At 36.0% G+C, this 15,622-nt stretch overlaps 1 protein-coding gene across 1 annotated transcript in view; it reads left to right on the plus strand.

Annotated features, from left to right (window-relative positions):
- The window catches only part of ELP4 (elongator acetyltransferase complex subunit 4), a 227,493-nt gene that overhangs the window by 68,579 nt on the left and 143,292 nt on the right, over positions 1–15,622 (plus strand). The window contains exons 6-7 of the mRNA XM_074272926.1: positions 924–1,008; positions 8,620–8,808. Coding sequence (XP_074129027.1) covers positions 924–1,008; positions 8,620–8,808 — 274 coding nt within the window. The remainder of the gene's footprint in view (positions 1–923; positions 1,009–8,619; positions 8,809–15,622) is intronic.

The raw sequence follows: 15,622 nt of genomic DNA on the forward strand, positions 1-15,622 counted from the left end.
CCTCTTTATTATATTGGCTAACTTTTGCCACTTGTGTCTCACTGCTTTTCCAGTTAGTCTGTCTTTGAAGCATTTCTTCTGTCTCTATGATTGTTCTGTAGCTTTTCACCATATCCCTGGGGTCATGGAACTATTTAGATGCATAGGCAACAGCTATGCTCCAGAACTTATTATCTTAGTCTTCACAGTGCTTATAAACTACTTCACAAAGTTAGCAGTGGTAAGAAGAGCTTCCATGTTTATGAGAGAAATATTTGTAATCTGGGTCATTTTAGTTTGTATGCCAAGAATTTCCTGTCCTAATTGTCGTGTGTGTGTGTGTGTGTGTGTGTGTGTGTGTGTGTGTGTGTGTGTGTGAAAAGAAGGGAGCAAATATTAAATGCACTGGAGATTATACCTATTTTTCTTCATTTATGCTAAAAGATCAAGTTATTTAATTACTATTATTATAGCAGGTTGTTGTGGGAAAATTAAAACTGCTAGAAGATGAGCTCAGGTGATCAGGACATTGATCAGGTGGACTTGGCGTAGCAGTTCATTAACTATGTGTTAATTATCTATGATTACTCCTGAAATGCTAAAGTGGTTTCATCTTTTAGGTTGCTTCATTAAATCATTAATTTTCTAGGAGGTAACTGAGCCTGACATAATTAAGCCATCTTAGTCTCTGCAGATTTTTACCTTTCCCAATGTAACGGGGGCACTGAACTAGTTAACATGAGGCAACTGCAATTTGTTCTCTGAATGTCTGCATTTATATTTAGTATCTCCACAAGTATAACTTTATTCCTTTACGTCTTTTACCTAAATGCTTAACTCATTGTGGCTCAAAAACTGAATGTTCACCTAATACTTTCATTAACTTTTGTGTATGTGCTATGTAATCAACTCGTTTTACTCCATGAGCTCTTTCTTACCCACAGTGCCCTGACCCATGGCTACACGAAGCTTCTTCACTCCATCCAGAGAATCATATCTGAGGAAGGGTTCGATGGCTCTTGTCCCCAGGTACCGAGCACCTTCAGTGTCTCTTTTAATCACATATAGAATGTTGTTTTCCAAGCTCTCTCTAGGGGTGAACCCAGAAGGTCCTGGAATAATCAACAGTGAACAGGCTGTTTCCAAGCTGAGATGACGTAAACAAGCAGAGCTGAGACGGCCATGGTTCATATGTTAATGTGCATTTGGAGTCTTAGCTCTGTTCTCACTGGATACAAGGAGGATGTACAAATGTACTGTCAGCCATAATTATTTGTAGGTACCTATTGGCAGCTACTAAAATAGATAAGTTACTATATATAAAAAATAAATTCAAGAGGCAGAACACTCAGGAACATATTTTTTATATTTTATTCAGGACTTCCCCTCAGAGTTCCCTCAAATTAATCATCTTAAAACTTTTTTTTTACTCTTTATGTAAATCTCTAAATTATTTTATTGAATAAAAATCATATTTCTCCTTTCACTATAAAAAAGCATTGTGAAATATTACAAATAATAAATTTCCAGAAAGCATAAATTTAAGCATTTATTTTGGGAAAATCTTCAGAATTCATAGTACTATAGATAATAAGCAAATGAAAGGAAAAACTTATTTCTAGATACCATTATAACCCAGAAATCTTTATTTCTGTTCTATACTTTAGGTGATTGCTTTATTATTAAAGTTCTCTTTTTTAAGTAGTCACATTTTCAGAACATTATTTTTTATTAATACAAATAAAGAAGTCCTGCCTATTTGAATCTTGAAGGGGACAGAGAACATTATTACCAATGTAGAATTTTATATACATGTGTATGTGTGTGTGTAAATATATATATATGTTAAACATATTTGTGAATTTTAATACCACAGTTTAGTACTCTTTTTATGGAAAAATATGTAATCATTCTATGTCGCAGTTTGAATAACAGATTAAAGCCTGTGGGTTTGCCTGTTTGTGTGGGTTGCTGACATGAAGGAAGAACATTACTTATACATATCAATAGAACCACATTGGAGATTTTTTTGTTTTTGTTTTTGCTTATGGTTTTCATTGTGGCAGTTGATGTTTAGAATAATTTTGTTTTGCCTATTGTTGCTCCAGTTCCAGTCTATGCTAAGATTTATGGGCACCGTGTCCCCCTTTGGTGGCAGTGCCCGTCTGGAGAGGTAAATTGGTCCCTGACAGGCACCTCTCCCCCACTTGCTGTGGTAACCATGGTAACAGGCATGTCATAACAGTTCCCACAGTACAGTGGGCCGAGCTGCTGCTGCTCCTCCAACAGGATGACAGGTCTGAAGGCAGGAAATTTTACAGCATGCAGAAAGCAAAGGCTGCAGCAAAGAGTCTCTCTCTCTCTCTCTCTCTCTCTCTCTCTCTCTCTCTCTCTCTCTCTCTCTCTCTCTCTCTCTCTCTCTCTCTCTCTCTCTCTCTCTCTCTCTCTCTCTCTCTCTCTCTCTCTCTCTCTCTCTCTCTCTCTCTCTCTCTCTCTCTCTCTCTCTCTCTCTCTCCCTTCTCTTTTATTTCTCTCACCTTTCTCTCTTATTCTATCTCTGTCTCTGCCTCCCCTTTTTCTTCCCCTTCCTCCTCCTCTTCCTTCTCCTTTCCCTCTCCTCTCACGACCCCAGGAACTAGCAATAAGCAAATTGACACTGGATTGGAATGAAATTATGTTTATTCTTAAATGTTAGTTGTGGAAAATATCTCCACATTCTAGAAAATGTATGCTATGTAAAAAAAAAAATTTGTAATTGACTGATCATAATTTGAATCTAGTTTTGTTTTAGAAAAAAAAATTCCCATCACTACCTTAATCATTGACTTTCATGAAAATGAAAGGCATAGAAATCTTTACATTGAAAGCAATTAAGTTAAAATAATCCATGGAAAGGTTTCTCATTTTATCTCTTTCTAAATTACAGTTAATTTTTAGGCCAGTTTTCCAGACCATTAACATATAGATTTATTAATCGCAATTTGTTTCTTTCTCAAAAATTTTAGATGAATTTTAAGATGCCATATTTTCATTTATCATTAGCTTCTTCAAGAATCATCATTCAGATTTCAAAGTAATCTCCTAAAGCTCAGATTCCTCCCATTTTAGAAATTGAAAATGTCTATTTCTTCTTTAGCATCATCCCTTCCCCACCCCATCCCCCAGCAACTGCAGTCTCTCAGAAGAGTACATAAGAGATTTATTTTCCAGGGAACAAAAATAGAAAATATTTAACACCACTAGTTAATGAGAAAGTGCATTTCACCAATGGAAATGCATGGAGTGGACATATTTACAAACTGCTGTCATAATTCAGCTTAATTTAAAACTATGAATTAAGACCATACAAACAGTTCACAATATATTTTAAGACACAATGAAAACATAACATTGAAGTTAATTTACCTTAATATTTGAACTAAAGAGTTCTAATAATTTAAATAGAACTCAGTTTTATTGGAGCAGTTTTTATGACTCTTGTGCTTAGCTAATTATTTCATTCCATAATAGCAAGCATGACTCTTACTAATTTGTAGTATAATATAGGAATAATATGCCTCAGAAATGTTAAATAAATGTATTTTCTGCTGTTAACTGTCTTAAGAAAGAAAAGAAAGAAAGAAAGAAAGAAAGAAAGAAAGAAAGAAAGAAAGAAAGAAAGAAAGAAAGAGAGAAAGAAAATGTCCCTTTCCTAATATTTTTTAACACCATGCAAGTCTGTTTCACTGCAAGGGTAAATGTGTAAATTCCCCTCCCTGCCCATGGCCTTTGATAGTTATGCTCTGAGCAGCTCTGATTAAAAGCATGGCTACATGTCCTGAGAATATCAGAAACCTCCTGGATTACCATGTTTCCTTAAAAAGAGCATCTACTTCTGTATATTTTTAAAGTTCCAAAATTAATCTGAAGATTTCTTTATCATCATCATAGTAAATGTAGCTTTTTCTGAATCTTCATCATATCCTCTTCCTCCCCCATAACATGAATTCACTCTTGACTTATATAGCATTTAATTGCTATGCCAGTCATTCATATCTTAGTGTAGTTATTTTTATTCTGCTCTATCTTTGTCCACATCAGGGTATTTTTTCATGATTTCCAAAGTTTTTGAAGACAAGGAACCAATATTTTTACTTTTTTACATTCAGTACTTAATATAAGCAGTATGTTCATCTGTACATTTACTAAGTATTTATGTTGATAAAGGTGATACTGATGATGATGATAATGATATTGAGTTAGTGTCTTGGATATAACTTTATGAGACATGGGTACAAATGTTAATAAAATGATGCTGTTATCCCTTAATTATATATTTTCCCCTGCCTTTCAGGCTTTTTCATGGCTTTCTTCTTTGCTTCCCTCATGTCTTATTTTTGTTTTGGAGACTCCGAACAAAGCTACAATTTCAGCGTATAATGTGAACAGGATTATTAATGATCTTGGACTCTGCTCAAATCCTGAAGTCTTCCAAGGCACTTCCAGTGGTACAGCACTGAATGATCCTGTGACCATTCTTAGATGTGACTTAGTTACAGTGTTTTTTATTCTTGAGGAACTGCTTCCAAAAGCTATCATAAGTTGCTGAGATAGAAGTGATTTTTCTGTGGATCTCTTTTTCTTTATTTGTCCTAACAACAAAATCCCTTGACATTTACATCTTGCTGGAAAGCATTTGCTCATCCCTTCTGTTTCCTACAAGAGGGCACCCTGTATCTTTAATGGTCTATTCTAGGCTTATCATAGTACCCAGAAAGAAATATTGGAGAAAGATCATGACTGAGAGGGTCATGGTCCCAGAGGGACCTTCCCAGGGTGGACCTAACTCCTGTCACTGTGACACAAGCACATTGCCTGAATCTCCAAATGACAGAATCTCTTCCCACTGTTGAAGTGTGCTAATGACTCTTTTCTGTGTTTTCTCTCAAAACTAATTTTTAAACTCTTTAATTATTATTGCTGTCTTCCATCAACAAAATATTCACTGAATAAAGTAGAACATGCAGCTTACCTGCTTGTGAGTTCAAAGATCAGGTTCACTGGACTGAAACAAACCTACTTGAGGAATTAAAAGATTTAATTTTATAGGATTTCTGTATCATTATGAGTGATTCATTTTGATGCAAACATAACTGATATCTAATTGTGACCTGGTGGTTAAGGTGCTAGGCCAGTATATAGTGTCCTGGGAGTTATTTCTCTGTACTCATTTGGGTCATGATGCCCTGGAGATAACTGATGTCCTTCTGGGCCTCTGGAGAAAATTCAGATTTTAGAATCAGAGGAAGTAAAGCTGAAGCTTGATTTTTCCACTTAATACTTTGGTCTTGAGAGTATTTTTTTAATTACATATAAAGATAGTTTTCAACATTCATTTTTCTAAGAGTTTGAATTCTAAATTTTTCTCTCTCCTCCTCCTCCTCAAGCAATTCAATATAGGTTATATATGCACCATCATGTTAAACAAATTTCTATATTAGTCATGTTGTGAAAAAAAGAATCTGAACAAAAGGGAAAAATTATGAGAGAAAAAAACAGATTTTCTAAATAGTGAAAATAGTATGGTTTGATCTACATTCAGTCTCCATAGTTCTTTTACTGAATGTGGATGGCATTTTCTATCACAAATCTTTTGGAATTGGTTTGGTTCATCGCATTGCTGAGAAAAGCCTGTCATAGCTGATCATTACATAATCTTATTATTACTGTGTACAATGTTCTCCTGGCTCTGCTCACTTCACTAAGCATCAGTTCACTTAAGTCTTTCCAGGTTTTTCTGAAATCTGCCTGCTCATCATTTCTTATAGAATAGTACTCTGTTATATTCATATACCACAACTTGTTCAGTCATTACCTGATTGATGGGCATCTACTTGAATTTCAATTCTTTGCCAGCACAAAAAGAGCTTCTATCTACATTTGTGTACAAGTAGGTTATCTTTGTGGCTTTGGGCAAATATTTAGCTCTTTGAGCCTCTGTTCCCTCATCTGTGAAAATAATGGGACTAAATGGAATCTCAGATTTCTTTTAGCTCTAAATATATGATTCTATTCGCTTTATTAAAGACTGTCTACGTTGATAATACTAAAAAATATATTGCATTTAGAAACAAGAAAACTGGTCTCAAATTCTGGACTTCTTAGACTAGTTACATGACATTGGACATAATAATATCACATCACTGGTAATCGATTTCCTTATTTATGAAATGAAAACATTGGACAACTACCTCTTAAGATTTCTACCCACACTGAATTCTAGAAAACTTACATATCACAGACTATCAAGCCTTCGTTTCTAGGTAAAATATGTTTAAATAGCTAATTATTTTCCTATAAGAATGATACAGATAGCTTTCTAAATGTTTCTCCTTCACAGATTTGTTTGTTTTTATTCACACCTGGTTTTTCTGGAAAGTTTTCTGGCTTAAATAACTCACGTGAGGTTTTGCAGAAATATTTCCATTGTTGGATAGGATAAATTGGTTTCCTCAAATTTGATTAGCTAAAATTTAGCTGCCCTGGCATATTGCTCTCATGGCTATAAAACTCCCCCTATTACCAAGACCTTGGTGTCAATAGGCTAAATATCTCTGTGTCTCAACCCCTGGACTCTATGCTGCTTTCAGGACCGTTTGTCTCTCCACGTCTCCCGCAGCGCAAGAAGCTCAGGCGGTTCCTTACTACCACTGGGGAGAAGCTGGCTCTCCAGGGAATAGAGGGACCCAGGTTCAAATCTGGCTCAGACACTTAGCCATCTGCCTTTGTGCAAGTCATTTAACTCTCCGTTTCCTCCTTTGTAAAATGGGGAAGAAGATGACGTGTGAAAAGTACTCAGCACAGTGAGCACTGTATCAGTGAATGAGGGTGAGGAGGATGTCAGATACAGACTAAACCTGCTTCTTATCATTGCCCTTCATTCACTTTATGATCCAGTCACTCTGGCTAACTTGCTGTCCTTTGCCCATGATGTCATGGGCCTTTGGTCAGTTTGTGCCCCTTTTCTGGGAGCACACATTCTCTCCTAACCTCATCTCCCTCCACATGCCGTTAACGCCACCATTTCAAGAAAACCTGTCTGGATCTTCCAGTGCATGGTTCCCCACCCTATCTCCTAGTGCACCTTGCCTTTATTCCATCTATTTTGAGCTAACTGCCTCTGTTGTTTCCTCTGGGGAATGCTTGTCAAAGAAGAGGTGCATAAGAGTTATTTGTTGAATGATGAAACTTAATAAGAAAATTGTAAGATCCTGAAATTTTATTTTTTTCATAGCACAATTTATTGCATAACAATATAAATAAGAAATAAGATTAAACCTTTTCAGAGATAAGGAATTAATATTAATCTTCCCTTCCCCAAACACCATAACTACCAGCAACAAAACTCAATTTTCAACTTTCGGTTATAATAGAATATAGTGAAAAAACATTGTGGTAAATGGCCAGCAGGATGAGTACAAAAAAGCCTGGAGAGATCTATGTGAACTGATGCTAAGTGAAGAGAGTAGAACCAATAGAACATTGTTAACAGTAACAACAAGATTATGCGATGATCAATTCTGATGGATGTGACTTTTTCAACAATGAGGTGATTCAGGCCAGTTCCAATATACTTGATGGAGAAAGCCATCTGCACCCAGAGAGAGGACTGTGGGGAGTGAATGTGAATCACAATATAGTATATCTCACTTTTATTGTTGTTGCTGTTGTTTGCTTGCTTGCTTGTTCTTTTTTTTTTTTCTTTGTTTTTGATCTGACTTTGCTTGTGCAGCATGATAAATGTGGAAATATGTTTAGAAGAACTGCACATGTTTAATCTATATTGGATTATTTGCTGTGTAGGGGAGGGAATTGGAGGAGGAAGGGAGAAAGATTTGGAACACAAGGTTTTGCAAAGGTGGATCTTGAAAATTATCTTTGCATGTATTTTGAAAATAAAAAGCCATTATTAATTTTTTAAATAAAGAAACAAAATAGTTAAATAGCACAGATTTAGCCAAGAACTTTCATATTTTAATGTAAAAACTTCAAAGGAATTCATTTTGAAAATTCTCATTTGAACTTTTCTTTGTTGTTTTATGTGAATTGACAAACTAATGTGATTTCTTGCCTTTTATTACACTCATATTTTTGAAACAACTTTCAAAAGTTAATTTTATTCTTTCTTACAACTTTTAATAGTAAAATATTAGCTATAATAAATGTTTAGTGATTTCAGTCATGTATAACTCTTCATGACTCCATTGGAGGTTTTCTTGACAAAGCATACTAGAACTATTTGCCATTTCCTTCTTCAACTCTTTCTGTACAAATGAGGAAACTGAGCCAGACAAGGTTAAGACTTGCCCAGGATCATAGAAGTATTAAGTGTCCAAAGCCAGATTTGAACTCAGATGAGTCTTCTTTAACCTTGGCATAATATCCACTACACTGCCTGCCTGCCTGGCTTTTATAAATACCTTAAGCAAAAGAATTTATTTCAATACTTTGATCAATTCATTTTTATATTATATCTCTTTTTTGGTTTTTTATCTCAAGTCATTATGTAAATAAAACGGTGTTTTCTGACCTGTAAAATAGATATGCTCCTAACAGTTGACAAAAAAAATCAACAAAATATTTTCTTCCTTTGTCTTCTAGAAAACACAAAAAAACATTTTAAGAATTGGGATTCAGAGTCTTGGCTCACCTTTATGGGGAGACGATATCTGCTGTGCTGACACCCCTGAACACCTGCATAGTCTTACAAGATTCCTATATGTTCTCCGTGGTCTTCTCAGAATGTCTCTGTCAACATGTATCATCACAGTGCCATCACATCTAATTCAGGTAAGGACATGAAGAATTTTTTTAATTGGTTGTATATTTTTAAGCTCAAAAAGGAAAACAGTAATAGGTGTTTAGTCAAATTATTATTGTACATTATTTTTACATTGTTTCAGAGATCATATTTCTGACATTTTTAGGTTTCTATGGTAGCAAATCTCTTATAAATAAAGTTTATCTTCATTTATCCAGTGCTTAGCACAATGGTACTTAAAACTGTTTATTGGTTGATTATTGATTGGTGATTGTCGAACTACTTATTTTTCTTTTATGCAATAGCAGATTTTGGATTATTTAAATGCAATAAATACCTCTTGGTGATGATCATTTCTTCTTCATCAATAAGTAATATTCCAAAATTCCATTTTAACAGTACTTAAAGATAAAAGAACTTTACATGTTTAAAGATGTTTAAAGCAGTTTTAGTAGAGCTATATTTTCGTATTATACCCACCTAAGACTCTTTTACTGGTTGGAAAGTGTTGGGGAAATGATGAAATTTACTGGGAAAATAGTGGGAAAAGTGTCCAAATTTTGCAACTTAGATAATACTATAATAAAACATATTGCAAAATAAGTCAATCCTTTTGAGATTTGAGTATCATTTACTAAGTAAAATAATAGCAAGTGGTTGTGTTCTTTGGGTATGCTTTATGCAATCCCAAAAGCTTGGGTACTTTATGCATTTTTTTTTTTTTTTTTTTCCCCTGAAGCTGGGGTTGAGTGACTTGACCAGGGTCACACAGCTAGGAAGTGTTTAGTGTCTGAGACCAGATTTGAACTTGGATCCTCCTGAATTCAAAGCTGGTGCTCTATCCACTGCGCCACCTAGCTGCCCCTACTTTATGCATCTTAAGAGAAATAATGATTAAGTCAAACTGGGGAGAATAAAAGGACTTAGCAACACCAAAAACATACCTTAGAGACCAATCTCTTAAACTGTGGTTCATGACTCCAAAAATGTCTCATACTTGAAATTATAATTTATTATCAGTAGATGTTTAATTTGCCTGCTTATTTTACATATCTGTATACCTCAGGTCACATAAAGATTTCTCAGGCCAAAAGGGGTCACGATTGGAAAAAGTTTAAGAAGCACTGCCATTAGGAATAATCCTACACTAAAAAGAAACTAAGTCACCGAATTAATCTTAACAATCATTTTAATTTCTCATTTGTCATCACTGAAAAATGCTTGTCTTCTGCATCTTACAAGATTTACTCCTTGGTTAATCATGTTCTTCCAGTTAATTGCATACTGTGATCTGGTTGATTTCTATAAATAGCCCTTCGTGTACAGGAGTTGTAGGAAGTCTCATAGCCATCTCACCCCATCTGCCTCCCCATTGTCTCTAGCGTCCAACTCCCCTGATCTTCCTCTGCAGTAATCTTAGTACATCAAAGAAATAAGCACAGTTCCAAGAAAAGATGGAAAATGACTGGTACAACAGTTTTTGGAACCAAACCTTCCTTAGTCACTCAATTCTAAAATAAATACTTCTCCCTTAGAATGGCTTCCCATGGCCTGGTGGATAGTGCTTTCCCTGGCATGAGGCTATTTCTGTTTGTGACTCTCACCCTGGTTATTTTTTCCTTGTTGGTTTTCTTTATGAATAAGAAGCAGGCTCCTGCCCTGACCACTTTTATTAAATTATCACCATTGTACTTCATTAAGTGGATGAGTGGGTTTTCCACCCACCATCCCTCAGCCTTCCCTCCTCCCGCTTCCCACCAGCTAACTCACAGGTGACAAGCATCTCCAGACTCAATAAGAAGGCCCTTCCTTGCTGAGGCACCTCCCAAAGCCTTTCCTGTTTAGTGGGGTCTGCTGGAGTTGTCAGTGTGCTGGCAAAGCCTCTAAGAACGCAGAGGAAGAGCTTGCCTCACAAGGCATCATTAAACCTTTAATGTAGACCGTAGGAGACAACTAACTGCACATGCTTAAGTAGACCATGTCAGCAGACTAAACATGCCATCTTCCTTCACAGAAGGTGTCACCTGTGATTTTTCTTTCCTGTTGTCTACCAGTGTAGCTAAAAGAATCAATGGAGTAGTGGTGAGTTGGGTTTTCATCGAGGCTTATTGGGCCCATAACGGCTTTGAATGTCATTACCAGCTGTTCTCAGTCTATAGCTTTACTTAATGAGAGGCAACATGGCACAGGGATTAGAAAACTGCCCTTAGAGCCAGGAAGACCCGTGTTCTGGCACTCCTTCGGACACACTGGTGCTAGAGCCCAGGGAAGGCCTCGAAAATCTTGTTTCAGCCACAGTCAGTAGACCAGCCAGCTGAATGTACAGTGCAGGGAGGACAATCATAGGGAAAGGAGACTGAAAGAGTAACACAGACCCAACTTGTCCCCAAACCCTGAATGCCAAACAAATTCCATTTGATGCCAGAGGTTAGAACCATTAGAATTTGTGGTGGGGCCAGGAGGCTAGAGATGGGGGGTTCACGGCCTCAGCCCTCAATTAAAACCCTTCAGCAGCTGTATACAACTTGGATTTGGAGTGGAAGAGACTTGAGTCACATTTGCTGCAGTAGTCTAGTCAAATAGAGGGCTAGTCAAATGCAAGCATTTTTGCTTTGTTAGTGGAAATAAGAGGAGTATATGAGATATCTTGATTTTGCAACTGATTGGGCATTTGGGGTGAGCCAGAGAAAAGAACCAAGGGATACAGCTAGTGCTGCAGACTTAGTTAGCTGCAAAGATAGCGGCCTTTGCAGTACTATGAAAGATCAGAAGAGAGAGAAGTTTTGGGGAAAGATGAGGAATTCTCCTTTAGAATTGTTGAGTTTCTAGCATTTTTTACATGTATTGGGCGACTTGCCATCTGTGGGGAGGGGGAAGGAGGGGAAAAATGACAGGTATACAAAGAAAGTAAAGATGGGGGCGGGGCAGCTAGATATAGTGGGAAAAGCATCATCCCTGGATTCAGGAGGACCTGAGTTCAAATATGACCTCAGATACTTAATACTTAACAGGTAGCTGTGAGTCCCTAGGTAAGTCACATAACTCCAGTTGCCTTGCAAAAATAAAAAGCAAACAAAAAAGAAAAGTAAAAGAGCTCACAATATAATGGGGAGACAATGTGTAAACAATTAGGTATAAATAAGATGAATCCAGAACAAACTGGGATAGTTGCTAAAGGAAGAAACTAAAATTGAGGACTGAAAAAGGCTTCTTGTAGATGAAATGTTAGCTGGGTCTTGAAGGAAGACAGGAAACATGAGAGAAAACTCCTTTAGAAGACAGTTATCACAGAATAATTAAAATTCCCTTTCATATTAATTGTGGAAGCTTTTAACAGTAGCAAGATTTGTTTGGTGATGCAGCAGAAATGATACTGAGTTATTGTATTATAAGCATTAAACTACAAGATAGTGGAACATATCTGGCCAAGTTATTCTTAAACACCACAAGTTTGGAAATTCAACAGAACACCAAAAGATCACTTATTAGGGTTTTTTGTTCATTTATTTATTTCACTGGGTTTTTGCATGTGAGATTTTGCCTGTTAAGTTTATCTGGTATTTGATATTATTGTCATTTTCTTTCCCCTTATTGTCCCTTCATCTTTAGTGGTAAAATAATGACTGCATTTTCCTTATGGGGATCTCTAAATCATGACACTCAATCAGAAATAACTAGACTTTTGAATGGCAATTACAACATAGAGCTTTTCTTGAGCTACTTCAAGGGCAAAAGGACCAGGGCTATTTAGTTTTCAAAATTATCTTGGTTTTGGAATTTTTCCTTTCATTCTCAATTACCTTGAGAATTCTTCTAAATTAACAATATGACTCTATTGTCTATGAAACATAATGATGTATTAAATTGGTCTGAATAAGTGTTCCCTTCTATCATCCTCCATATAAGGTGAATTCATAAAATGAGATTTCCTTGAAAGTTTTTTTAAAGTACATATAGATTCACACTTGAAAAACAAATGTAATACTTAATTTTGTGTGTGTCAAATATGGGAGGAAGATGTAGTTTATATTCAGACCAATGTTAAACTTTCTTACATTTGTAATATTTGAAAGGAAGGATGCTAATGATTCGCCTTCATATAGACATGTCCTTAGTGTTATAGTGGGAAAACAACTGTCATCTTGCCCTTCAATTTTTCTAACGGCTCATTTTTAGTTGCAATAGAAAGTCATTCAACTGGTGGTGTCTTCTTTCATAAATACTCATATTTCTGTGACTTCCAGATAGAACCCTGATGACTAGAAACACAAAAGACGTAATATATTTTGGAACTGTAATATGGCCATTGGTTTGTTCAGGGATCTCACAGTAGTCAGTCCTTCTAATTTTTTAGTAAAAACAGTGAAATAAGATCTAGAATTGGTAGAGATGTGTGGTTGTCTACAACAGTTGCCTCTTTTTCTGGAGAAGGAAACTAAAGCCCAGAGAAGGGCAGAGCCAGGACCAGGTTTTCTGATTCCAAATCCTGTGTTCTTGCTACAGTCTCCTGATTCTACATGTATTTTCTTTTTAATTGTTTGGTATTGAACAAAAAGCCATCACTATTTCATCTGCTTTCTCCAAAAGACTAAGAAAAGTTCTCCAAAATCAAAGAAATCACATTGCTTTTTGTGAACAATAAAATAAAGCAATTGACTTTGGTCCTGATTCCATGGCCAAAACAAAAGTTTAGGCACTACTATATGTGTTGCTTCGAATGATCATTGCATTCAGGCTCAGAAATCCAGGCTTTATCAGTGTGTGACCCTCAATAATCACGTCATTCTTTTAAACTCATTTTCATTATCTGTAAAATCAAGGGATTTGACTAGGAGATCACCTCTAAAGTTTCTTCTAGCTCAGGCTATGAACATTAATACATATTAATAAAATGTTTGTGCCACCATTTTGGAAATCTACAATGAAACAAAGGATTTCATCCATTTTGTTTACCAGTATTTAATGGTGTTCTCATTTTTCTTATTTTTCTCTTCCTATCCCCTAATTTTTTTTTTTAATCTTGGAAATGGAAAAATGTTTTATATTTCTGAAATTTGGTTGTTTAGTTTAATATTTTAATAGCCCAATAATTTGAGTTCTTCAGAAGAAAATGTTTATACTGTTGCCTAATCAGTCATAAATCAGCTAATGAAGCAAGTAAGTCAGATAAAAAGAAAGTTCTTATTTTTAATTCACTTTGACAACAGCTAATTATTCATTTTTTGAAATTCCTTATGTTAATGTTTAAAAACATTAGTTTGTTGTCTGGCCCCTCCTCCACAAGAATTTCTTAGCTGTCTAATGACCTCGAAAGGGGACAGTATATTAATGAGTATATCTGGTAGCCCCCACAGCATTCCTATCTTGCCCTCAAAGAACTAATGATTGATTGATCTGATAGTAAGTTGATCAATATTGGACAACAAAAGACCAAGAACAACAATACAGATAATGGAAGTTGACTAGTTAGCCCTCTTTGGTGGGGAGAACTGAAGTAAAATATAATAATTGTTTAAAATAATTTGAAATCGTAGGATTGTAGATTTAGAGCTTGAAAGTTCCTTAAAGATCATCCCAGTTTAGCCTCTTAACCATTTTACAGATGAAGAAGTTGAGGCCATCTTAGGAGGAAAATTTGAAGAAACAGTGATTTGGGCAAGAATATGAAGTGGTGTATTGTGGATAAAGATTAAAGTTTAATAAAGGTGTTGTTTTAATAAATTGAAAAATTGTATTCCCTATGTAAGTTTGCTCTCTTATTGGAATATAGAAGTTTTCTCCCCTTGCATCAAAGTTTAAAAAAAAAAAAAACTTTTCTAATAAATTACTTCATAGGACCTCAGATCCAACGTAATCATTTTTAAATAGTTACATGATAATATAATATTTTGTTTAAAGATTTAGGCATTAGCTGAAGCCAGAGATAGAGTTTCCTTTAAAGATTAAGACAGGTCAACATCTAGTGTCATAACAGAAGTTCAAACAGAATGTGGAGTGTAAAAAGCATCAGATTTACAAGTAGGAAGGTTCAGAGCCTGGCTGTCCTGGCTCTCCCTCTGTGATGTCAGGGAAGTCATTTCACCTCTGGGAAATGTTATTTTCCTCATCTGTAAAAATGAGGGGGTTAGGCCAGCTTGGTCTCTAATCTTCCAGCTCTGGATTAAGTGAAGGGACAGTCAGAAAAGTGGGTACAAATAACCATAGAGAACCAGGAAATGCCACATTTACAAACTGGAATCCAAAGACCAATACTCAAAAGCCAGAAACCAGGACTGGGTCAAAACCACAAAAAAGAATTATCTCTAGCAGAGTCCAAAATACAAGGTCACAAAAAAAGTATCAGACTGAAGAAGCCGTGGAAACAGACATAGAAAGATTAAAATCTTCTTTTTTAAAGTTAGCCTGTCTCTTTGGTGTGAGGGAATCCAGGGGGCCAGTGCCAGAGACACAAGCAGGAGGCCAAGTAAATCCTGACAGCATCATGGTGTTATCAAAAGAATTGTTCACACACTTCCTATCTTGTTTCTACTCTAGCATGACCAATTCATAGCGGGAGAGAAGGCCAGGCCTTCAGTGTGTTAGAGTAGCTGATTTTGCAGGGCCAGGGTACAGTGACTGACCAAGGCAGCCTACCTGGAGCACCAGCAGCAGCAACTTGAAGCAGAGAGGGGAAGACTTGAGAATGAATACCTGAAGCACAGAAATCTTGGGAGAGAGTTCTCTAGATAGTTAGGAGTGATTATTGAAGTAGTGGTTAAATACAAGACAAGAGGCTTAAGTTTAAGATGCTTGAAAAAAGTATTCCATAATTTACAATGTGATAGTAATGTCACTGTGAAGCCT

This window comes from Sminthopsis crassicaudata, chromosome 6 (assembly GCF_048593235.1).
Source record: "Sminthopsis crassicaudata isolate SCR6 chromosome 6, ASM4859323v1, whole genome shotgun sequence".
Lineage (NCBI taxonomy): Eukaryota > Metazoa > Chordata > Mammalia > Dasyuromorphia > Dasyuridae > Sminthopsis > Sminthopsis crassicaudata.